The 26818-nt window shown below is 40.8% G+C and overlaps 1 protein-coding gene across 2 annotated transcripts; it reads right to left on the bottom strand.

Annotated features, from left to right (window-relative positions):
• Positions 1–33: 33 nt before the first annotated feature.
• Positions 34–26765, bottom strand: TMEM50A (transmembrane protein 50A). Of its 2 annotated transcripts, XM_027864896.1 has the most exons (8): positions 26552–26765; positions 25048–25216; positions 16518–16632; positions 9836–9948; positions 7788–7855; positions 5779–5871; positions 4135–4195; positions 34–570 (listed from the first exon to the last, which is right to left on the bottom strand). In XM_027864896.1, exons 3-8 carry the CDS (start codon positions 16608–16610, stop codon positions 525–527), a joined length of 474 nt encoding a protein of 157 aa, XP_027720697.1. In that variant the 5' UTR covers positions 16611–16632; positions 25048–25216; positions 26552–26765; the 3' UTR covers positions 34–524. The 2 variants fall into 2 exon arrangements, with proteins under 2 accessions (XP_027720697.1, XP_027720696.1); XM_027864895.1 differs by lacking the exon at positions 25048–25216 and having other exon boundaries at positions 26552–26764.
• Between the last annotated feature and the right edge of the window lie 53 nt (positions 26766–26818).

Here is a 26818-nt window from a genome sequence, read left to right as displayed (position 1 = left end):
TGACACAGAAGATACCACGTTTAAATAAATATATTAAATCTTTTAAAGCACTTTTAATTGCAATTTGACCTTAGACATGATGCCAAATACATATGCACGCATAATTATTTCTCTGGATTGTTCTTTCACTTACTTTCTAAAATGAGTTACATCATAACAGAACCTGACCAAGTTACTTTGGTGAAACATTTTCCATGAACACTTCCTAACTGAATCTAGTACTTACTTGACAGAAATATACATATACATATACATATATATATATATACACATATATATATGTATATATACACACACACACACACACGCACACACACCTCCTAAGTTCATGATTTTGGAGTGTTCTGTAACTTTTTAAGTTTCTTATACCACCACTTTCACCACTTTTTTTTTTTAACCAACTTTTCACCCGAGAGGATATTCAGCAAAGTTTATAAATGGTATTACAAAAGACTGGGAGTGAGCTATAAAAACACAGCACAACATAAGTGCCAAGCGGGGCTTCTGAGGGAAATCGGGCCTCTTCACTGCCATAAGTCTTCAGTGCGGCCGAACTTAAAGACCAGGCCTCTGTTAACACAAGGAAAAAACATGACTTGAGTGCGTGAGTCCAGGAGAAGCAACAGTATATTCAAGATACAGACATTCTCTACTTTTCATTCAAATTCTTAATTAAGGCTCAACAGTAACATCACCTCCAATGGAGGTCTCAGCACAGTGGGCACATATTTCTTTAAGAAAGATATTTAACAAAAATAACCAAAGTACTACTTTTTAAGTCTGTTTCACTTAATATAATAAGTGTGATCCTAACTTTATTTACTCTGTTCAGACTGCTTCAGTTCCACAAACATTAACATGATTTTACTTATTATGTACAAAACCTCATGCTACATACTGGGGGGGGGGGAAACAAAGATGTCTGAGACATAGTATTTGTCCACAAGAGGCTCACAGCCCAAGAGAGGAAATGAGTTCCCAAGAGGTATGGTTATGTACATCAGTGTGTGCACCTTACAATCATCCATGAAAAAATGCCAAGTTTGCTTTCTGAGGAGAGCAGTTAGGATAAGATCTCTACCAGTGAGCGGGTGGTATTGGCACTTCTGGTGGGCAAGGAAGGCAATTCTGATACCTTTCAGCTCTCTGGATTAGTAGGCCTATTGTGTGGGGCTGTAAACACCAAGGCCACATTTAGATAGCGATCCTGAGAGTAACACAGTAAAGAATGCTCTCCATACTTTTATGGGCAAAACATGTAAGCTGAAATTTGTGACTACTAGTTTCTTTGTGGGGTTTTTGTTTATTCGTGTTTTGTTTTTTTTTTGGCTCAAGGGTAATATACTTGGTTTCTTCATACTCTTATCAGATGGTCACTCTGGTAGTTTTAGCTAGCTCAGATTTTTGAAGTGGAAACCACAAGTTATTTTTGAACCTTGCTCTTTTACATTTCAGAGTGATATGCGATATAAAATAGTATTAAGATAGCAATGCCAAGTAATGTCAAATTCTCCCATTTTAATTAGCCAGTGGCACGCCCCCAACACCTGCTTAGTCTCTGAGTTTATAAGCACAACAGTGGCTCATGAGAAAACAACCAAATGGTTTCCAACTCATTCATTCAGCTAACTTAAGCAAGTGATCTGATCTACTTCAGATGCTTAGGGGATCATAGTTTTGGACTGGAAATGAGAAGACATGGGTTTTAGTCCTGGCTTTGCCACTAACTGGAAATGTGACCTTGAGCAAGTTACTTCATTTCTTTTCATTAGGCTTCATTTTTCTCTTGACAAATGAGCTTAGATTAGATGAACTGTAAGGGTCCTTAAAGCTATAACTTTTGGACAGGTAAAGTTAAAATTAGAGGAGTAGATCGCTGTTTGGAAAGGAGTGAAGAAAGCCTAGTTAACACTTGGTTCTCTACCCTCAACTAGCTGCCTCTTGCCTCTACCTCCCCCAAGGCTAGAGTCCTTCCGAACAGAAATCAAGCCTTAGGATTCATCAGAGAGCCTAAGATTTTAAGAGTGGGAAGGGACCTAGAGAATATTCAGTCTAACCTCCTCATTTTACACAAGAAAATTGGCCTATTGAGGTTAAATAACTTGTTCAAGGTAAACACATGGGCAGTAAATGGCAGAGCTGTCTCAAGTTCCCTGAATCGAAATTCAGTGTTCTTTCCACCATCCCCTGGTTACTTGGTAGGGAGTCAGGAGCTTTAAGCTGATGTCAGATGGTAGCTACTTAATACTCTTTCTTCAAAACTAAAGAGTTAAATTAAACCTCTACTCCATAATTTCAAAAGAAGAGAAGCCATAAGTACAAACACTTGCCAATTAGTTTCCTCCCAGAGCTCCCTCTGCCAGCCCCTCTCCTCAGTTATGGGAAGGACACTGAAAATAATTTCCAAAGAGGCTGTTTCCAAAATGGGCTGTGCCAACAGGCCTCTGACAAACAGTGCTTTTTAGAAATGATTTTTTCAAGGGTGACCATGTTTTTATCAGCGGTGATCATGTTTTTATCAGCCATGGAGTGACAGCACTTCAAAGAGGGCTAGCATTAGTTAAGTGAATAGAGCTCTGGTCTCTATGCTTTTGCAGATAGGCATGGGGTGGGTTGGACTGGAGTTCAGAAGACCTGGTTTCCAGTCCTGCCCCTCACATAGATTAGTTATCTCCTTGTGAGCACAATGAGGACAACTATACCTGCAGAACTTACCTCAACAGGCCTGTGGTGAGGAACAAGTGAGATCATACATGTAAATTGCTATGTAAATGTCAGTAATGATGATGATGATAATTGTTGAACTTCAATCAATTCCATTCAGATCAAGAGCTTCCACAGACATAAAAGTCATAGCTATCTTTAGGTGGAGAGTGGTGGGGTTCTCCATTTGTCAGGAAATCCTGGAGATGGAATCTCTGCAAAGGTCCCCGAGAAGGCTATTTTCACAATTTGCCTCAATCTGGGCACCTAGGCTTTTTTAAGGGCAGAGGCAGATTGCGTCAAAAATGCTCAGATGCCTGAAGGCTTGAATTAAACAGGGGTGAGCTCCCAGTAGACAAGCTGTTCCAGAGCAACCAATTAGTATTTTAAATAGGTGTCAAAGTGGCTTTAGAAGTTTTCCCTTATTCAAGGTTCTAGAACCTAAAGGCTGAACAGGTGCAGTTATTTTATTTTTTTAACCTAGTAATCATTTTTTAAATTAAAAATTGATTAAATTGAATTTTTAAAAAACTAAAATTTTTTTTAAAATTATTTTTGATGATGAGAGCACATGGTCAACGAGCAATTTTGAGTGCTCTAGGACTGAACTGAGTCAAACTGATATTTTCATTAAAAGCCCCGGCGTTTTATGAGGACTAAATGTTATTATCTCCTACTAACTGGTGTGTCAATCAAAAAAATACCAGAACAGGGCTCTCCCCTCCCCAGTTTTTCCTACTATTCTGGGCCTAGTGAAATTACCATTATACCAAAACACAAAACATCCCCAGAAACTATTTTTTCTTTATGTGTGATTGACAGTCTTTCAATCAAAGGAGCTCAGGCTTTCTGTAGCTCAATGGTCTCCAACTACGGGAGTGTGGGGGAGGTGATCTCCTTCCTGTTCCATCCTGCCCTTCCCATAACAGCTGCCTCATGTGCCCCTCTGGCAGGCTCTGATGGCATCAGGTTAGGGCCTCGTCTCCTCTACCTTTTTTAATTTGGACAGGACAAAGTGAGTCTCACAGGATGAGTAAGCAATATAGATGCTTTGATATACAGTGCACAAGCAAAATAGTCTAGACTACCTTGAAAAGTAACCTTGATTGTTACCTTTCAGTAAATAAAATAAGAATTCATATGCTCAGTTCAACAAACATTTACTGAAGCCCCCTAGAAGCAAAATACTATGCTTGGTGCTGAAGAGGCTATAGCAATGCCTGAAGCTGTCCTGGAGGAGCTTTCACTACCAGCAATGCTGCCTAAGACAGGCTCGCCAAGTCTGTTAAATGGAATGAATGCATACAACATCGTCCTCTCACAGGCCTCTCATTTTCTCAGGAGGGTAAATTAAAGGAGCAATTATAATAAATGACATAATACAGACATTTTAAAAAGACAGAAGGAATAGACAATTAGACACAGACTTACCCAAAAAAGATAAATGCATTCTGGAAAAAAACAGCAATTCCAGGGTACACTATTGGTTTTTCTGATTTGAAAAGAAAATAATTTACAATAAATTCCTAGGAGTTTAAATTCTCAACTATCTGTAGTTTCTGATATATCGGAAATGCCAAGTTTCTTGCAATCATGTGGAATGATCTGTCCTGGTTTTTTCAGTTTAAATTCCTTTAAGGTTTCCTCTCCACATGCTTTCAGTAATTATCTCCTAACTGGCATATTTATAAAGAGGAAAAGAGAACGACTACATGAAAGCTCAACTGCCCCATCTGTCTTGCAGAATAATTTTTAGCATATCTGACTAGAACCCATTTTATTAACAGACCAGTGGGAGGACTGGTCCAGCTCCCAGTCCAGGCTCAGTCTGGAACGGTCAAAGGGCCAGATAAAGCAGAGCCTTTAGGCTCACTAACCTGCTGCTCTCATCAGAGCTCACCTCGATGCCAACAGTTGTGAAAACACAACACTAGGTTTCTGGGCTTTAAAACTGTCTACATGAACATCCTCAAGTTCTCTAAGCCGAGGAGATAAAGACAGGTATAGAAAATGAAATGTGGTACCCAGAGCTCAGCACTTAAAGGAATTTTCATTTGAAAATGAAGTAAAAAGGACTCAAACAAACCCTGGGCTTTTAAGCACCAAGCAAGAAATAGAACAAATTCAATTAAGAAAAAAAAAAAAAGGGCCAACAGGCACACTGCCAGGCAAGTACAAGGAGCCAAGGATACAAAGAAAAGAAACGAAACAGTTTCTGGCCTCATAAAGTGGACACTGTCCTGGGAAAGGGAGGTGGAGCACCACAGCCAAAAGGCATGGGGGTTCAAATTCGACCTCTGACCCAAGCTGGCTGTGTGATCCTGGTCAGCCTTGACCTCAGTGCTTTAGGCACTCAGAAGGTGTTAACCTGCAGGGGTAGAGAATCCAGTAGAACCACAGGCCCAGTTCTTATCCACTCTAGGGCAATGGTCCTCATGCCCACCCCCACTCCCATCTTTTTCCATAGAAGAACTCTATTAATAAATAACGTATTTGCCTTTTTAGGACTTTGGCAAACAGCATTTTGGGGGGTAATTATAGAGACACCGGGCTGAGGTTTTGAACAGATCTGTGGCGTGTACACCAAACAAAAATCAGAGGAATTGGGGCAGGAGTGAAGAGGGAGGGAGAGACAAGACTTTATTTTGTTTTTCTGAGACCCCTCAGGAAGAACCTTTAGGAATAACCAAGGGACATCCTTGGTGTACAAAGGGACACATCAGGAGACCTAGGGTGGATTTCAACTTGTAGGCTGTACAAAGAGTCAGTCAGCAATTCAAAAGGAAGCTCAAACTGGTGTATGTGTGTGTAGGGGGGTATTTTTCAGGAAGGCTGAGTGTGACGAGTTAGAGGAGGCAGGGAAGCAGGAGCCGGGGCAGGGGGAACTGAAAATGATCCTACAGATAAAAGGGCTTCACTGTCTTTTCAAACCTTCATCCATAAAGAAAACAACCAGAAAGAATGCTGACACCCTAAGAGCTTAAAGGCAATTTTTGAATTAAAACAAAATATCATAAAACACTTGGTCCAGGTACTGCCTTTAAATCAACTGTACCAAAATCTGTTTTCTTTTACCTTTAACGACATAGCCTCCAAAAAGAATCCACATTGATGCAATTAGAGATCCAAAGGCCAACATAAATCCAATGAACAGCCAAATTCGAGCACCTTAAAAAAAATGGTTAACATATTTTGTTTGTAATCTGATCACAAATGTCATGTACCAGAAGAGGAAAAGAGAGGAAAGAAACCCATCAGCTGTCAAAGGCTATAAGGAAATATTTTACATATCTAAAATGGAGGCAGAAACTGTAAGACCTTAGAATTAGGATTTCAATTCCACAATTCTGTCAGCCGTCTTGCTTTCTTGGACATTCCATGGTCTGAAGGTATCTTTACTTTCCCAAACTTACCCCCCCATCCACAACCTAACCTTGCTCATAAAATGTCGAGTGTGAACAATGTTTCACAAAAACTACTGGCTCATGCATTCTTTCAGGCTGGCCAATAGATAATTTCCCTTAAGAATTCACTGTGGCAAAATACAATTTAAATTTATTTTGCAAGGAAAATGTCTAGCAGGAAGCCTTCCCCTTCCCCTCCCCCATGATAAAGCTATATCCACTGATGAGTGAATCTAAAGACCAATTTAGGATAGTGAGATGAATTCAAATTGGGCAGTGCGGGCTGGCATTATAATTATACTAATGGATGAGGACAATCAACTTTTAAGTCACATTTATATAATATTTATGAATATTTGCTATACTTTATTACAAAGTAAAATAAATTGAATCATTTGACTAGCTAAAATGAATTCTGAGATAAATGAGTTTCTTGACTTAATTAGCTCAAGTATTTAATAAAAGTAGAGCCCACGAGTATCACAGCTCGATAAAGCATAGCAGGAAGTGATAGGTTATATATTAATTCCTGGCTTTCTGCCCAAAATATAAAATTCTAGGGGTGAATTAATATACCATTATTCATGGAATCTGGGTTCTGATTGACTACCACAAAGGTTCAGGCTCTACCCAGAGCTGTGCCCTAAAATCCAACATCTTTCTATTGACTCAAATACATTTCAAATTCCTGTATTACCAATTTTAGCATGATATTATACTATTATGGTAGCAATAAATAAGAGGAAGCAGAAATGTGAGAACTATGGGGAAAAATATACCCCAGAGTGAGAACATTTTCCCAAAGTGTACAAATTTAAGAGCATGTTTTAAGCTGACCATTTTTCTAATTTCAACAATCACTAAGTAATTACCCTTTGACATTCAGCAAAACTTTTCTTTTAAAGGTAACTGATGTGGTTTTTAAATCCTCACCATCATCAAGCATCAGTGCTGATCGTTTTTATAAAAAAGATCTCCTATATATGAATGAACTCTTTGAGGCCTGGGATGGTGCTTTGTTTAAAGTTTAATGTAAAACATTAAACAGACTGACAGTAACACTAACTTTTGTCTGTTACAATTTAATTAAAAATAACAAAGAATTCTATGAATGTGAGTTAAGACAAACAGAGCAGTTGTTTCACAATCTCTTGGAAGGCAGCATAAGAACTTCATGCCACCCCCCCCCATTTACTTTATTTCACCATAGCAAACAGGGCCAGAAAGGAGGGGTGACTTGCCTCAGGTAACAGGGAGGTGTGGGCAGAGCCAGGCCCTGAACTCTGGCCTTCTGACCCCCACCTTCTAAATCAGTCTGGAAATACTTATCTAAGCTCATTAATTACTTTTTAAAAAATAAGCACTACCTGCATCTTTAGCCTGTGATAGCCGAGGAAGCTGTGGACTCTTCTTCTTCCTGGTCCTCTGAGTGTCAGGACCCCTGCTGTTTGTGCACCTCTCACAGCACTGACCCCAGTGTACCTGGCACCCTCTGTTCAGAATTGGCTGTTTGGGCACACTCCATAACTTGCCTACTATGCTGCAGGCTTCAGGAGAGCAGGCACTCTATATTACACATCCCTCTATCTCCCCTTGTGCCTAGCACAGTGATTTGTTTTGTTTTGTTTTGAACTCAAAGGGCTCTAAATAAATGCCAGGTGACTGGCACTAGCTGCTCACCTGTTTGACCCAGGCATCCTTCGCTGTAACTATCACCATGGACTTGTCCGTTGGACACTGCATTGATCCTGTGTGAATAAAATAAACATAATGCAGTTTGCATAGCTAACAAAGTTTACAAAACTGCCTTATTCAATTTTTACATTTGGGATACAAAATATTGTACACTCTCAACTATTTGTATTAATTAGGGGAGTGTGTGTGTGTGTACATGGATGCTTGTGTTTCTTTGTATAAAAGGATATAAATGAAGCTAGATGATGAATGTGGTCCTTTCTTTTTGAAAGGTATTTTAGTAATAACTGATGTTCTGTGAAACCATAATAATTCCATCAAAATGACAGACATGTTGTGAAGGCCTGACCTAGGAGAAATTAAGGCAGTCTGATCTCACATAGTACTAGGTGTCTAATGCACTTATGTAACAATATTATAGCAAACTGTGTTTGTATCTTATTCTTTATGAGATTATAAGTTCCACGGGGGTAGGGACTTTGTTTTCTTTAAACTCTGCATCTAGCTTAGCCCCTATCACAATGCTCTGCAAACAGTGGATGCTTAGTAAACAACAGTATGTGAAGGCTGGAAAGAAACCTGGGCAGATTGCTTAGTCCAAAGATCTGAATTTCAAGGCTAAGGAAAAACTGAGGCACAGTCATGGTTAAGTGGCCAGCAACACTGGAGAGCCAGCTTCTGGAGCCTTTGGCCCCCAGATCTAGGGCTCCCATTATATACTCTGCCTCTGCTAATGAATGCTGAAGAAACAAGTGGTCTCAACTCTGGATTCGCCTCTCAAGCCAGGCTGGAACAGATAAGCTCCACATTAGGCTGTCACTGCATTTCTGACAGTGTGATCTAGTGCCCATTTCCGCTGATGTCAGTGAGGGAGAGTTGGGCTAGATGGTTTATAAGGTCTAATCTAAGTCCTAGGATCTTATAAATTCTTCTGCCTTGGAGAGCTAATTCATCATGGGCACAGCTCAACTCAAGGCGGTATTAAGATGGCTGAGAAAGGAGTATGTGAACAGTGTTAATGAGGGAGGTAAGATGGTGACTTAGTAAAATATGCCATGCTTATTCACTAGAAAGGTTACAGGTCATCAGAAGCATGGCAGAATGGTTTAATTAAAAAACCAACCAGCCCAAGGTACAGGTACGTTTTCCTTCATCTTCCTACTGAGCTGCTATTTCTTAGTGACAGTTATTAGCTATGTGACCCTGGGCGATTCTCTCAGCCTCAGTTTCTTCATCTGTAACAGCACCTGCTTCATAGGATTGTTGAGGATCAAATGGGATAACAAATAAAGAATTATAAATGTGCGCTGCTACTGCCATCATCATCACACAAAAAATATTTCTGAGAGGAGAGATTAAAACCCTTAAAAACAACATGAATTTTTTTCTGGAACACACCAGTAATTTCATCAGTGTACAAAGCTCTTGGTGAGGAGATGCCTGTGCACCAATACAGATCAGGCACTGCTCTGAAGCTCACAATCTTAGCAAGTCTGAGGGATCCTAAGCGGTCCTAAGTGCATTTTGCCCAGGGTTACACAGCCAGCACATGTGTAGGTGGGCCTTGGATTCCTGGAGGCCCTGTCTCTATCCTCTATGCCACAATGTCCCTCATACCAAAACAAAACTCACTAAATGTGGAATTGATAAAATTTGCCATTTGATAAAATGCATTCTAAAATGGTTTCATTGTAGAATAACTGAAACAAAGTGCTAGGTATTGGAGATACCTGTTGGCTTTTTTAAAAGGTTATAATATTTGGCTATCTTGCTCAATTTTAAAGGATGACTAATTTTTTTAATGGAATAATTACCATTGGTCAAGCAGTAAGCTCATTTCAGGCCCTGCTAGCCAAATAGAGTCTAACCTTCTTTGGTCCTCTGAGCTGAAGGTACTAGATTTATCTATAATCATGTATGTGTGAGAAAAAAAATATTATTTAAAATTTGGAACCAAGAGAAAGGTAAGCATTTGGACATTCTTTGTTAAAATTCAATCCAGAGGTCTTTAGGAAGCATTTGGTGATGCTTACATGAGGAAGGCAAGAGTCGCTATTACTCCACAGGCATGGTAGGAGTGGTTGAAGTCTTCCATAGAGGGATAAATAACAGCTGCATCTATGATGATCCACCACCCTGTAAAAAACTATTAAAAACCAACATGTTATCTTGGGTGACCAAGGAAGGAATTTTCCACGTAATAAGACTAAAAATGGAATACTTCATTTCAATATTTAAAAATTTTAGCCAAGAGTGGCAGTACATGCCTATAATCCTTGCTACTGCCTAAGGCCAATGCTGGTGGATCACCTGAGCTCGGGAACTCTGAGCTGTAGCATGACTAAAGCTAATCAGTTGTTCATACTAAGTCTGGCACCGATTCAATTCAATAAACATTTATTAAGTATCTACTATGTGCCAGACACTGTGCTAAGTGCTGAAAATACAAATGAGAAAAAGACAATCCCTGCCCTCAAGCAGCTTATAATCTAATTGGAGAAGACAACACACAAAAAGAAACTGGTAAGGGATGGAGGAGGATGGAATGGACACCAAGGATTAGCCAGTGTTGGGGGCATCATGTTCTGTGGAGTTCAAACCAAGTAGAGCTGCAGATGGAAAGGGAAGTTAGCTGGAAAGTTAGGCTCCCTCTATAAAGAAAAGCCTTGGGATGAGTTTGGTACCCCACTCTCCAATCCTCCAAAATCCGAGGGGAGAGGCGGCTGAGAGAGTAGGAGTACCCAAGGCTGAGTTAATATCATGAACAAGGTAAACCACAAGAGTGGGGACCAACAGACTACCTAAAGAGGGGCAAACTGGACTAGATGGGAAAAGGACCTTCCTTATTGATCAATAATAGGCTTGGGCCTAAGAGTGGCTACTATACTTCTATCTCAAGTAAGATTTTTTTGACTCAGGCTCAAAAATCATTAAAAAAAAATTTCAAGTTTAATATATAATATCAACTAAAGCAATGCAAGCAAGTCCAGAAGACTATTGTCCAATTTGACATAATATACCCATTTATAGTGAACTGAGAAATTTCTTAAATATTTCAGCTCAGTGTGCTTCCTTACAGAGAAGGGTCTTTGTTGGTCAATTGATTTAACACTTAAGCGTAGTAAATTTTGATTGTTAAAATGGACTTTCTTAGTAGCAAGAGTACTGGATTTTAAATCGTAACATACAGTGTTCAAATTCAGGCCTCATGTGACAGTTGGCCAAGTCTCTTACCATTCTGAGCCTCAGTTTTCATATCTCTTAAAAAAAAAAGTATAATATACCACCCTTACAGGGTTTTAAGGGAAGTGTTAGACAAATGGCCACGGTTATTATTATGAACAAGTCTATCTGAATTCTTGTTTTTCAGTAGCATAACAATGAAGCCCTGAAGACTACCTGAAATCTAGCAACAATCTGCTACAATTACAGTACCATGTAAAAGTTGGAAAAGGGTAGGGAACAACTCAGTATATCACTGGCCTGAAAAAGTAGCCTATTAGTGATATATTGTTGCAGCAATTCAGGAATAATTTTGAGCTGCTCAAATGTAAAAGTATTCAAATTTGACAAATACTTACTGAGTGTATATTATGTACACAGTAATGTTGGGCCCCTAGGGAAGATCCAGATATACATCAGAGAGTCCCTGACTTTATGGAGCTCACATGGTTGGGAGATATGTTCAACAATGTCCAACAATAACTTTGACACAAAAATAAAGTACACAACACAAAAATAAACACACAAGAAAAACAAAAGCAAAATATTGCACAAAGTACAAGGAAGAAAAGCTAATGCCTTCCTGAGGGATCTCGGAAGCCTTCATGAAGGAGCTGGCTCTGAAAAGGGGTGGTGAAGGATGGGAGGGCAGAAGTGGGGAAGAGGGGAGAGAAGGAAAACCCAGCTAAAGGGACCAAGGTGGGTAGGTGTAGGGCAGATACAGGGCTTGGGTTCATAGCACATAGCACTATCTACATACAGCACACTTCTGTGATGGATGTTTTATATTCTTACAGTCCTTAAAGAAAGATCAAAGCAGAAGATATTTTTGGAAGAGAGTTTTTCACAGGTCAATACCTTTATGCCCAATGGAATGAGACAAAAATGTAGCACAGGGCTCCCCTTTCTGTTCTTCTTGACAATTCCCAAAATTCTAGGAACTGGGAGGAAACTTATACTAGAGACAGCGACCAGGGTAAGAAGGATCAGAGTCTGAGTATAGTGGCATGGGCTCTACTTGTGTCCTCATGTGCATAAAAGAATGTCTGTTTGTTGAGTGCCATACACCCAAGTCTCAAACCAACCCCCAGAGCTCCAGTAAGCCAATGTATTTAGACAAACCTTGGGAGTTATCAGAGGGTGGACTTGAAAACAAAGACCATATTAGTAGGCCAACAGGGATGGAATCAAGTGAAACGAGGGAAGGGTGAGAGAAGAGAAAGCTAACATTCTAGAGGATGGATACAACTAATCAAAAAAAGATGGTTTCCCAGTTAGAGTATTTACTCATTTCATCTTTGGACAAATGTATTTTCTATATTCCTATCTTCCTCTGTACATCTCCTGTGCCTTTCTTTTTCCGGTGGTTTTCTTGCAGACTAGTACTTCTGGCCTTTCTCCTCTTTATTCTAAGGCTCTAATGGGATTTGGGTTGAATCTCAGCTTACTTGATAGCCTTATGGTTGGCTGCTCCTTTCTATAAACAATAATGAAAAGGTCTTTTCTGGAGGCTGCTACCATCTATCTAGCAATCGGATGGCTACACAGAGTGAATTTCCTTCTGGTATGAAGCATCTGTTTGGCTATGGTGAATGGAAGACAAGCGGACTGGGGGTTAAGAGATTTGGGTACCAGTCCTAGGTGTACCACTTACTTGCTATGTAACCATGGGTAAGTCACTTCTCTTCTCTAGAGCTTCAGTTTCCTCATCTCTAAAATGAGTAAGTAGGACTAGATAATTTTTAAAGGTTCTTTCCAACACGCTGTTCCAAAAAAATATTTTGGGCTTCTATTCTATCATTCATGTTAATTCTAATTATAGTTCTAACATTGAAAACAAAATTAGGAAACACTTATCTAGTCAGGTGTGAATATGCCAGCGAAATGTATGACATTCTAAAATGTAATACAACACATGACATCAATATTACCAGTACTTTAGTATAAAATCATAGTTATTAAATACATTTTGAAAGACCAATGACTCCATTGGTATTGGTACTTCTGCTACCAAAGCAGATGGCAACCCTCCTTAAGTAGTTTATCATTGTGAGCTGCTATGGACAAAGTAAAAACTGTCCTCAGGGAGCCAATCTTTTGGAAAAGAGGCTCTCTTCTGAAGTAAGAGCTGGGCTGGTTCTTGGTTCATCTCCAGGCCAATATTGGAAACTTTTCCAGTATAGCAGGGCCAGAGGACTACAGCTTATACTCCACTAGCAAAGCCTTTGAAAACCTAGGGTCACTACCACATCACAATGAAGCAGTGAATGGAATAGGAGTTTATTAATTTAAGGACATCAAGACCCTGTGATTTCAGTGTGGGAACTCCCTCCACTGACATAGGCCACAATCCCTAAAACTATTTACAGTTTAGAAAATTGAGACTCCAGGAGGTTAAATGACAGGCTGCTCATGGTCATAAACCCAGGAAGTACCAGAGACAGACTCTGCCCTCAAATCTGAGAAGGCATGGAGAGCTGGACTAGACCTCAGGACCATCTCATCTTACAGATGGTTTCAGTTATGATAACATATTCAGCTCCAGCATAAATTAAAATTTTACTTTTGGTGAATTTTATTCTGGACACTATCAAGTATAAACAAACAGAGAAGGGGGGAAAATCCTTTACAAAAACCTTTGGTGTAGACACTTGGTTTTAAGAGCGGTGAGATGACCAATACAAACATTCTCAAAATTCCACAAGCTTCTTCTATTATTTCAGCAGAAAGTTCCCCATAAAAACATTTTAACCAAACTGTTACAAGTAGAATTTTCAGGAATCTGTAGCTATATGTTTCTCTCCTACACACATACACATTTTTCTATGTAGCCACTAACCATGCAACTCTGATGGTTCACCTTAACACAGAGGCAAATCAGAGCTCTCAGGTTATGGCCTCAGACGACAAGATCTTGCCGGTTCTAGCTAGCTGGAAATAATTGCTTATGGTATCAGAAACAGACTCTATCTGCTGACTTAGTCAAGTGCAGAGAGGTTGGCAACCTGGTGGTGATTTTTTTCCCTCTAGTAATTCATGAAGACCATCTACTAAGGCATGGAGGAATTATGATTGAAACCAGCAGAGGGAATACCCTCATTGACATTTTAAAGAATGCAAATAGACACCCATTGTGTACATATACATGTAAAGTGATGTATACAAAACAAAATTTATTAATAGACTTCTTAGTTATACACTACAGCCATAAAATATACATAGACTTTATAATTAGCACTTTTTTGGTTAGTTTCAGGAAGTGTACTCTAAGATAAATCACAATTTGATGATAACAGCTCAGAAATAAAGAGCACTTCAGATTAAAATTCATCATTCTCATTTGTCAGATTTCAGATATATCTGTAGTCAGTGCTGCTATATAGTAGTAATTTTTCATTGGCTACTATAATTACAGCTTCATTTTTGGTATTCTCAGCTCACTGTAGGCAATATTTCTACTTCAGAGATCAAAATATAAAACTTTTCTGATTTATGAGTACAGTATTTTTTTTTACAATGCCAGTAAGTTTTACTTGTGCCATTTCTTTGGGAAATACAGGCTAGTTATTTTTTTATTAATTGCACAAATTCAGTGAATAGACTATAGAATGTCTAAACTTAGTTTTTTTGAGGGGAGGCAATACAGTGGGCTTCAAAGAACACTGGGCTGGGACTTGGGAGAAGTGGTCTTATTGTTTCTGCTTTGCTGCTAACAAGGTGTGTGACCAATCCAAACCAATCCAATCAGACGGGTGTTTCCTAAGCACTTTCTATGTCTAAAGCAGCTGGAATACTAAAACAAATGAAACCCACCCATCCCCTGTCCTCCAGGAGCTTGCTCACAACCATGGGGGTGGTGGGGAATATGACATAGGCAAGTCTCTCCTCCTCTTCCATTCCTGGCTTTCTTCTATAAAAGGAGGGTGAGCTTCTGTCCAACTTGGACATTTCAATATGACAAACCCTGCTACTCTTTTTAAAAAGACCCTATAGGGCATGGCACACCAACAAAATGCTAGCAAAAAGTTGAGACCTATGCCCTAGACTTTGCCCTGTAAGTTCCTTCCAAAACTCTATGATGGGCTCTCTAAGGCATTAAGGCTGAGGAGATTGAAGTCACCCAGCTCCCGATGATGCAGTTCTATGTCTTGGATGGCTTAGCTTCTTTCACCTCTCTATGGTCATTTGCTCAGAAGCTACATGCACAGTAATCATGAAGTCTTATATTACATACAACAGATAAGTCCATATTAAATGTATAGCATACCATATCATGAACTTTAAGAAAGTTAACCCTTCTTGGGAATTAGAGGGTACTCTGATAAAGATTCTAAAATTTGTTTTTTTTTTTTAAATAAGTTTCTATTGATGTCTTCAGTTTCTTATATCACCATAGTCTTTCCCAGTACCTGCTACCTGCCCCTCCCAGAATGCCACCCCATACGACAAATGAATATTTCTGAAAAAAGAAAAAAGAAATTAGCACAACTAATCAATACATTGACAAAAATCCAAAAATTATGCTACTTGTAACATCTGTGGACCTCCACAAAGGGGTGGATTGAAGGTGTCCTCTTTTATTTCTTCATTCAAGTCCTATTTAATCTTTATAATTTTTGTAACATTTGCTTTAGACTTTTTTGGTGTGTGATTGTTCTTTCCATTTACATCGCTGTAATCACTTTATGTTGTTAACTTGGCTCCACTCATTTCACTCTGTATCAGTTCACGTAAATCCTCCTACGCTTTCCGATACTTATCACACATGTCATTTCTTACAGCATAGTAGTATTCCACCATTACATTCATGTACCACAACTTGTTTAGCTATTCCCCAAATGATGGGTATCTACTTCATTTCCAATTCTTATTTATCACAAAAAAGTGAAGCTTTGAGTATCTTGGTATATATGGGGACTTTCTTCTAATTGATGGCTTCCCCGGGTAAGTACAAGCAAGAATGAAGTTAATGAAAGAGAAGTGAGTGTAAGCTCCCTGGAGGTGGGAATGATAACTTCTTTATCTTCCCCAAATCCTGGATAAGCACAGGATGCTATTTACTGCAGGGACTTAAAAAATTCTTGTTGAAATAACGCAAGTGGGAACAACAACAAAACCGGAAAGCTGTGTAAGTATAATGACCAAGCTGGTCAAGAGGGGAGAAGAGAGGAGAAAATGCAGCTCTCTATAACCTTCTTTGCAGAGGGGAGGACTACAGATGTGGGGCACTACATACAATGAAAAACATGTTGCTCAGTTTTCCAGAACTGATTTTTTTTCATGTTATATGTGTTACAACACATGGATTGCTGAGAAGGAGGTGACGGGGCGGGGGATATATTAAAAAATGAAGGTGATACAAAAGGTGACATAGCAATTGCTGATACTGCAAAATAGAGATTTAACAGAAGCTAAGGCATAATTTTGACAATTCTAGTCACATGAAGAAAAGCATACCAAAAAATGGAGGTTCAATCATAGAAATATACATACCAGAACTCCAGCTACAATGGATGCAATCGTATTACGCTTTTCTCCCCAGTCGATGCATTCTGAACATCGAAGGCCTTCCAGAAATCCAGACATTTTTCAGGTCTCTATAAAAAAACTGAACGAGGCATTCAGTTATTTTTTTCAACCACATTCATATGTCCCTAGTGAAAAAGTGACAATTCATGGCAAACGTATACAAAGTAGTATGAAGAAATTAGGTGCAAAAATATGAATGCTTTTGGCTCCACTTATCCCACAACAGAGAACATCTAAGGTGTTTTGGCTTTCACTAAAGTCCTACTCCTATGTTTCATCATAGCATGGACGTAGTCATGGGACTACAAAGTTTGGCAGGTTTTATTAAGCTGAAAAAGCCTGCAACTCATTACCAATGATGGACAGTTCCTGTTGTAAGAAGACTAGCTTAGTGAGGGATGGAGAAGTTCAATATGAGCAGTATGGCCATGAAATAATGATTTGGACACAGTAACCCATGAAACAAAGGACAATTTAAAAATGACCTTCAGTCCTATGCTGCTCCCTTCCACTGCTGCAGGGGCAGAATAGCAGAAAAGGGCAAAGGGCAATAAAAACAGCAGTTTTAGACCACGAATAAATACAGATTTAATTTAATTTAATGAAGCAATGGCCAATGAGTTGACATGCTACTAGAACAAGTTAAACTTCTATATGAGCATCTTCACTAGATCCAAACCCAGAAGACATAAGGAAGCTTAATCCAAGGCTTGTCTCATGGGTTTTCCTTGGAGAAGCAAGTAAGGGAGTTGGCTTCCTCCTCTACCTGGGGGAAATCAGAAACAGCTTTTTCTAAGACATTTGGTCAGCCTGTCTTGCAGTGTTCTTGGTATGCATAAGCAAAAAACCACAATAAGCAAAAACTACAACTCATGCAGCAACATCTGATAGAGAAGATGAGGAAATGCAGAGATTATGTCAACTTGATAAGATCCTCCAAAGCAAAACATTGCTTAACCTAATAGTGATTCTACTGTAAAGGTGGGCGAAAAGGAGCAATGCAAAAAATAATTTGGAAAATATGGTTCAGGACAAAGAAATGAAAGAGAATCACAGAATTGCAGAGGTCATCTAGATCAACTCACACCTGCACAAAAATTCTCTTGAATATAGTGGACAATTGTTCAGCCAGCTCTTGCTAAGAGACTGTCACACTCCTGCAAAAGGCAGCCCACTCTCCTTCAGAGAGAAATTATTTCAGGAATTATTCAGAGGGAAATTTTCCTGATCTCAAGTCTAAATGCTTCTCTGCTTTTCTGTTTCCTGAAGCAAAGAGAATATGATAATTCAGCATTTATATAGTTCTTTTAGATTTGCAAAGCACTTTACAAATATTTTATCCTCACAGCAACCTTTAGAGATAGGCACTATTACCATCCTCATTTTACAGATGAAGAAACTTGAAGCAGATAGAAGCTAAATGACTTCCCCTGGGTCACATAAGCTAGTAAGTGTCTGAGGCTGGATTTAATTCAGGTCTTCCTGTTTCTAGGTCCTGAGGACTCTACCCACTCCTTTAAATACTTGAAGACAGTTATCATTTCCCCTAAGTTTTTTTTTTCTTCTTCAGGTTAAACATCTTCAGTTTCTGTAACTTATTCTCATATGGCTTGAACTTAAGGCCTTGACTGAACAAGTACTGGCTTACCAATATGCAAATGGATCTATGAACTCACTGACTTGGGATTTTCCAACAATTTCACATAGCAATCCCTCTGTGCCGGACCCCTGCCACCCAGGTTGAGCTAGAGGATTTCTGTCCATTCCAACACTTTTGGTCTATTTTTGAGGGGCCCAGTGGAGCATGTTGACCATGCAGCTGTTATCTTTCCACCTCACCATGCGATCAGCCCAGTTTCTCAGTCACACAACTTTCTGATGATGTTCTTTGCCTTTCCTCTTCCCTGTGTGAATTTCATTATGAGTTCTTCAGAAGAAGTGGTGTTCGAGGTCTCCCTGCCATACCAATGAAATGTCTGTTTTCAAAAATGAACTTCTGATGTTACTGGAAACTTAGGGTAAGAATGCTTTGCAATTTCCCAAAAGGAACGTAGCCTGCTTTGCCTCCTCCTTTTCCACTGGGAACCCAGTTCATTGTTCATCTGTACTTGTTTGTCCCAGAAGTTCAGAGTGATGGACAAGCTATACAGTGTCCATTAAGACATATACCGAATCTGGGCAACAGATTTTCTTTATCTAATTGGTTTTTCCTGTGAGGTTGGCCAGGCCATTACAGATCTCTCGTGAAGCTCTGTGAGATCTTGGGACTTGATGCAATCCAATACTATGTCATGTGCACACTGGAGTGTTTGGAGAAACTCTGACAAGCTGATCAGTCTCACTCCTAAAGTGTGCCCCAAGCACTGAGCCTCGGGCTCCACATGTGGTCTGACCCAGGCTAAGGGTAGCAGCACTCTTACCTCCCAATTCTGGACAGGAGGCTCATCTGATTGGAGTCTAAGATTTCATCAGTTTTCATAGCTGCAAGATTGCAAAACTGACTCATGTTCAGTTTGCAGTCCACAAAACTCTGACATCTTTCTGAGTGACTACCTAGTCGGGTCTGTCTCATGTTTGCAAAACTGATTTTTAAACCCAAGTATGAGATTTTACCTTAATCCTTTTATTAGTTTCAACTCCACATTCTAACCTGTCATGATCTTTTTGAATCTTAGGACATCTGGTGTGTTAGCTATCACTCCCAGTTTGGTATCAACTGCAACTCGATAACCATGCCATTTACCAATCAATAAATCAATCAATCAACAAGCATTATGAAGCACTTCTTATGTACAAGGCACTGTGTTAAGTACTGGTGATGTAACATATTCATAGATATGTCAAAGTAAATACAGGATAAATACAAATAAAAACAAATTAAATGGGGGTGGGGTGGGGGGTGCGGGAAGACTAACAATTGGAGAATAGGCCTCTTGAGGAGGTGGCCTTGAGAACTGAGATCTGGAACAGAAATAGGTTCTGAGAGGTGGAGAGAATCCCAATTGGGGGAACAGTAAGCAGGTTAGTTTGAAGTGTATAGGGTGTAAGGTGGAGTGACTGGAATCAGCCTAGCAGAGTAGGCTGGATTTAGATTGTGAAAGGCTGTGAATGCCAAGAGAGTTTGTCTTTTACCCCACAACAGCAGAGGGGCCAAAGTTTCCTGAACAGGAGAGTGAGAGTCATGGCTGTGTTTAAGGAATGTTGCTTTGGCAGCTGTATTGGATTTGAGGGGGGAAGAGGCTATGGGCACCTCTGTTGGCTTCCCAGGTCTTCTCTCAAAGGGGTTCCTTGCATCTTACATCATAGAAGAAGAAAGATTAAAGATGACACAACACTACATGCAGTCACAACGGCCTACTGGCCTAGTCAAACAAAGACCAAGGAAAAGACACTGACATTGATCGTCACCATTTCCCCAGGAGTTCAACTGAGGTAAAGTAATTGCCATAACAAGGAGTCTAAAGAAGTCCACAAATGCTTGAGCCCTGTCAAGCAGAGACACACCAGGTAAAAGCAACACTGGTTTAGAACAGAAATTCATCTGTAAAACATTACAGAGGAGAATAGTAGATGATGACAACAGTGGACGGTTACAGTTGTACCACCTTACAAGACAGAGAAGAGGGGAAAACAAGGATGCAGTCAGTCTGGCTAAGCGGCTCAACTAAGCCCCATCATCCCAGTAAGTTCTGTAGGTAAAACCTCAAGGACAAAAAAAGGCAAAAAATGAAACAGATCTGATAAAGTTTCTGTAACTATCTATTTTTATTATCAAAGGAAAAAGTTTCCTAATGATTAGAGCTACCCCAAAGTAAAACAGTCCATCTTGGGAGATAATGGGTTTTCCTTCACAGGAGGTCTTCCAGCCAAGGTGCAGTGACCACTTATCCTGTATGCTGTGGTGGGGATCTAAGGGAAGTAGAGACACATACAAGGAGTATAACGAGGCTGCAGGAGATTACCAGTGATGACTTGCATGTGAGAAGCAGCCTAAAGATACCACATGGGAAATACATGATTGGAAAATCAGGTGAGTTGATCATGTAGAGAGTGAGAGTTAACAGACAGAAAGCCTGGTTATTGTAGTACCAAGAGAAAAGTTAACAGACCTAGAGGAAGAACTTCTGTACACTGGTTAGATTCTCTATGAAGGATTTATGGGAGGATATGGACAAGATAAAAAGCCATATATGGGTTGCAAATTGCAGAACTGAAAGCAGATATCCCATGTCAATGAAATCACAGAGGCACAGAAGTAATGAGGAAGTGTCTGAACATTTCTAATTTTGAGAAACAAAAGATTCACTCATGTGTATATATGCCCGAGAGCCCTTCTGGTTCTAAATCAATGACCTTACATACTGCATTTAAAGGATGGTTTTGATAGAGTTATGTAATATTAAGTAGGTTCTTGCCCCAACAGTAAAATGTTTACCTGCTGGTTGGATACTTTCCAAAAGTTGATGGCCAGCGTTACAGATCTAGACAGCTGCTTCACTAGTTTTAAATGACTGACTTTAATCACAGTCTGTTCTAACACAAACATTTTAGAGTCAAAAGGAATTCAGGTAATTTTAAGAGTCAGTACATCAGATTACAACAAGATTTCCATATTTTCTATGGCAGTGTCAATTGTATGAGAGAGAGAGAGAGAGAGAGAGAGAGAGAGAGAGAGAAAATAACATTACTTCCTTTATTAACAGGGTTACAAGACAAGTAGATTAGGGAAAACAATGCAGTTTACCCTGATTCCAGACAAGCATTTGATTATTTTTTGATCACGATTATGCTCTCTCTCACGCTAATCACGTGAACAAAATATAAAGACACGGCCTATGTGATAATCTAAAGAGCAGTCAGTCCACAAGCATTTAATAAGAGCTTATCACGTGCTAGGCATTGTGCTAAGTGTAGGGAATAAGAGAAAGGCAAAAACAGTCTCACTCCTTAATGGTTCAGTGTTAGTTTGGAAGATTTCCAGTAGAACACTCCATGGACCTGAGGCCATACAAAGAGTGACATAATGTTCAGGATGGAAGGTGTCACTGCCACGGCCAGAGCACATCTGGATTCTGGGCCACACATCTCAGGAAGAGTACTGACAAACTAGAGCAGTGATTCTCAGTCTTGTTTGTTTGGTGAGGCAATTGGGGTTAAGTGATTTGCCCAGTGTCACACAGCTAGTAAGTGTCATGTGTCTGAGACTGGATTTGAACTCAGGTTCTCCTGAATCCAAGGTCAGAGCTCTATCCGCTGTGCCACCTAGCTGCCCCTGGACTATGTTTTTAAATGTATAAAATAAAATACATTGGATTACAAAGGAAACCAATTATACTGAAAGAGTTACCAAAATATTTAAACAAGTTCATGGATCCCAGAAGAAACCTTGAGTTAGAAGGTATCCAGCATAGGACAAAGAGGATACTGAAGAGCCTTGAATCCATGTCCCATAAGGATCACTTGAAGGAATGGGGATATTTAGACTAGAGGAGAGAAGCCTTAGTGGGATAGAAGAGCTGCTTTCAAGCATCTGAAGGATTGTCATCTGTTCTCCTGGGCCTCAAACGGTGAGACACAGGAGTTGCAGAGAAGAAAATTTTGGCTTGATATTGGAAAGGATTCCCTAACAACCATTGTTAAAGTGGCAGGGTCTGCCTTAGGAGGAAAGGAGGCCCTTGTTGGAAGTCTTCCATCAATGGCTGGCCTGATTAGCCAGGTAAAATGCAGAGGGCATTTTTGTTCAGCTATGGGTTAGAAGAGAGAGCCTCAGAGGTCTCTTCCAACTTGGAGATTTGGTGTTCTACATTTCAGGTATTCGAGGAAATTTTCTTTCAGAAAATAAATTTTATTAGCTTCCTTCTACTCACTCTACTAAACATTCTGTCTCATCATTCTTTGCTTCCTGCTTTCTTCTCTCACTTCTAGAAATGGAGCACAGTGGACAGTGCACTGGACCTGGAGTTTGGAAGATCTGAGATGAATCTTGACTCAGTTAGTAGTTATGTGACCCTAGGAAAGTCACTTCACCCACCTTAGCCTCAAGTTTCCTCATCTGTAAAATAGGGATAATAAGAGCACCTATCTTCCAGGACGGCTGAAAAGAGCAAATGAGGTTAACATGTGTAAAGCTATCGAAAGGCCGGCTGTTATTATTATTAATCACTTTATTATTATACTTACCTTAGACTCTAACAAGCTAGTCCACATAGAGGCCATGAAGAGGATAAGCGCTTGTTTATTATACTGGAATGACTCTAGCAGACCTGAGCTAGCAAGTTCTACTGGTCTCAGTACCAGCCATTTGTGGGATACAATTTCAGCATATAAAGAAAGGCAGTAACTTGCTAATCAAGCAGACTAGCTGCTCTGTTTCACTGGTCAGATGCCAGGTTTTTCATACACAGAGTACCTAATAATTAGGGCCATTCATGAAAAAAGATTTAAATCTTGAAAATGTTTTTCAAATATTTAATATTTCTCATGCATCTAATGGTGCTAGATTCCCATTTTTACCATGAAACCCGTATTTATACAGTGCTTTTCATAATAAAGCTCTTTCCTTATAATAACCTTTGAAGGGCATTATTATCCCCATTTTACAGATGTATAAACTGAGGCTCAGAGAGGCTGAGAGTCACTCCCAATTACAAAGCTAGAAATAGTAGGGCTGCGACTCCCTTCCAACTTCAAGTCTAGTGCTCTTTCCACTACAAAATCTTGCCCTGCCTGCTTAGTTTGAAAAAGACTCTAAAACAAGATGGGTCCAAACTAGGGAAGAGTCCCATCTGAGCAATGTCTTGGTTATGTCTCTAAGAGCTGAAACCACTCTGATTCCATTTTACTTTACAAATCACTTGCATAGATTCAGCTAAATTACAAATCAGCCTATAGATTCTGACTGTCGGGCAATATCCGTCTAGTCTGACCCCACCTTGAGTACCTTTGTTCAGTCTTCTCCAAGAAAGATACACTTTCTTACAAAAAGATCCGGTCACGGCTCTGCTCAAAGATCTTCAGTAACTCCCTACTACCTACCATGCCTTTGCTTGGCATTGAAAGCTTTCTACCATACCTTTCCAGCCTTATCTCATAATACAATTTTCTATGTAATCTCCACTACAGTCAAATCCTCTGAACATCTCACGCTATTTTTCTTATGCCTAGAATACCTTCTCGTCCCATTCATCTACTTTAGTCCAACCCACCCTCTACCCAACTCCAATGCAAGCACTTTTCCTTACAACTCTGTCTCCTATCTATCATCCAACACAGTACAATGACCTGCTTATGGGTCTTACTCTTCCACCAACCTCTAATCTCCATGAGGTTAGGGATCATGACTGATCAAAACTCTAAATTTTTTTCTTACCCTCCAAGTGGCAGCAGCTTGCACCATGAGTCCGTAATTAAACTTAAATAGATGAATAGCTCTTCAGGATCCAAAGGAAAAGGAATCCTGAGAGAATTTCTGGTGATTAAAAAAAAAAAAACGGATAAAAATATTTTTAAAAAATAGTTGAGGTGCAGATTCATTAGGAATCTCACCCACCTAACTGGTGTTACAATAAAATCTCACTTCTCTGGCTGAAAGAAGGCTTGAGTGGTCGAATTCTTTCAAGGAGGACCCACCCTGTACCCCTGTATTTCAGGGTTCCCGGCACTCAAAAACCGAAACATATTGGTGGACTTGTACAGGGTCTTGTCTGACCCTCTCAAGCCCTTCTCTAGTCAAGACCAGAAGGAATGTTACCCACCTGGTTATTCCTGAGTCTGGCTATGAGGTGGAATTGACACTGCATGGTTGGAAAACTATTTTTGTCTTCCAGACTACAGGCCATTCACCTACGGTTGGAAGTAAACAGTGGGTATCAGCCTATGTCCACCCATCATCCCCTGGATGTAGCCTGTGCTGGGTTCCAGTCAAATCCTCTCTGGGACCTTCTTGAGGCAGGAAAAACTCTACAGCTCTTGCCAGCAGGTGTAGAGGGCCAGCTCTGATCAGTCCAACAAAGGGTTAAAGAATTCAGGTTGGAATTTAACTCCTGTCCGTTCTTCCTTTCAAGGGCTCACTTAATCAGGATGTTGGCTCACCACTCTCCTATTCATTAAGGGGCTCCTGGAACTGCCCAGCCGTGACACAATAAAAGTCTGGCATGAGGGATAACGTGTGGCAAACTAGGGAGGACTAGTCACATACTTTGAGATAAGAACCTGAGACAGCCCTGAGAATGATTGTTGAGGCCTGTTAGTTGACTGTTAATCTCTATCTTGCAACCATTTGTTTAAAATGTATGTAATCCTTTTCTTGATACTTTTATTGTATGCTCCTTTGATGTATGTCCTGAAAGCATTTTTTTTTTACCGAGTTCTGAACCTTGAAAGTTATCAGTAACAGTTACAGAATATGCCCACACCAGGGATCCTTTGTAGCTCCAAACTTTTTCCTATATATGCTATGACCCTCAGATGAATAAACGGTTCAGTCTTGGCTGACCTGCCTGGCCCATGTTTCTTCAGTTCACGCTCTCCCGTCAGGTGTGATTCTTAGTTGCCGGCAACAAGCAGGAAGCATTTTCAGAAGCCAGGACGTTTGCCCCTTACTCCAAAAGATTTTGGGTCCCATTTGTTTGAGTGGGGAATGATGGGGTCATGGGAACTTCAACCTAAAAAGGGAAAGACCCCCAGTCCTTGAACTTTCTCACACATTTCAGCCCTGGCTTTTCCCTGAAGCATCTTGCCCATCCCTGCATAAGCCTTTCAAATGTCCTTTCATTGTGGCCCAGCAACCCAACCCAGCCCGGGCTTTCATGGTCTGCACCTGGCCCATCCCAGGCTACTTGCCACTCCTTGATCCCATCCACATTTTCTCAATAAAAGTACCAATCTTATCCCCATTAAATTGTGCAGATTCATTAGGAATATCACCGGCCTAACTGATGTTATAGTAAAACCTCACTACTCTGACAGAAAAAAAAATAGTTGAAAGGTTACGTCCACTGAAATTCTCATTTTGTGTCTCATTTTGGCACGTAGGTGACCACTCCATCCCCACTCCCTACCTTTTAAAGGCTGATCTTTAACCTAACCAAATTTAAAAGGCTATGTCTACTTAAGCACAAAGACCATTTCAAAAAGACCGGCCACAGCAACTCATGAAAAAATGGATTAAAACAGGGATTTTTGAAACATTGAATAAATATCGATTTTATCAGTTGTGTCCCTAGTTGAAGTCATAACTTTTCTGAACTTGTCTTCATCTGTAAACTGGGTGGGCGGTGGGTGGACTAGGTGATTTTATAGGATCCTGATTCAGAGCTAGACAAGATTTTACTGCAGAAGTGGGGAAACTGAGGCCCAGAGGACAGCCCCTTGCTTAAAGTCACAAAACTCGTGTCCTCTCGCTCCAAATCCAGGCAGCACCCTTTTTCAAAGCGTTCGGCCAAGCTACCCTCCCTCTAACACCGCCCAGAGCTGTTCCCTCCTCCAAAACCCTGGTGGAAGGAAAGGGGGAGCAGAGAGCCCGTCCGCTCCCTTCGTGGGGTGTCAGCACTCCCCTCCTCTGGATCTACTGGTCCCCTGGGCAGGGGTGACACCGAAGAGGGTTCCCTGGAGCCCGCCCAAGGGCGGGGCTCCGCAGGAAGCTCTCGGGGAATTCCAGGGCTCATAAGGGGGGGCGGTGCTGGGGAGGGGACCTAGGACAGTCTCCCCCCCACCCGGCCCCGGAGCTTCACTAACCCTCTCCCCTCCAGAAGAGGAAGAGGGGGTGGGGGGCTGCGGGCTTGAGCCCGTGAGACCCGCATTCGAATGTCGCCTCCGGCACCCAGAAGAGGATGGGGCTGTGGGTGTGCCTCAGTTTCCTCGCCTCTCAGGGCGGGCTGACACCTCTGGCGGATGCCTCACGGGCTGTCGCGAGGGACCGAAGCACTCCCGGGTAAGGCGAGGCTCTGGGGGCGCCTCCTCTCCCCGGCCCTCGCCCCAGCGGCGAGCCCCGCACTTACCGGCCCCCAGCCCTCAGCAGCGGCGCGGACCTGGCGGCCGTCAGTCCGACTGTCCGTCGGTCAGTCTGTCAGTCAGTCAGTCAGTCAGTCCCCGGCGCTCCGCCGCAGCCTCTCTGCAACTCCTCCGCCCTGAAAACACTCCCCAGCCAAGGCCGAGGCCACCGAACATCTAATGGTCCTGCCCGAAGCCCGGATGTGGGAGTTGTGAGACGCGCATGCGCATTCCGATGGAATGTCTGTGCGGGGCGGTGCTGGGCTTGGCAAGAC

The sequence above is a fragment of the Vombatus ursinus genome, unplaced genomic scaffold (assembly GCF_900497805.2).
Source record: "Vombatus ursinus unplaced genomic scaffold, bare-nosed wombat genome assembly UNPS02014777.1, whole genome shotgun sequence".
Taxonomy (NCBI): Eukaryota; Metazoa; Chordata; class Mammalia; order Diprotodontia; family Vombatidae; genus Vombatus; species Vombatus ursinus.
This window is presented reverse-complemented; position numbering and strand designations above follow the sequence as displayed.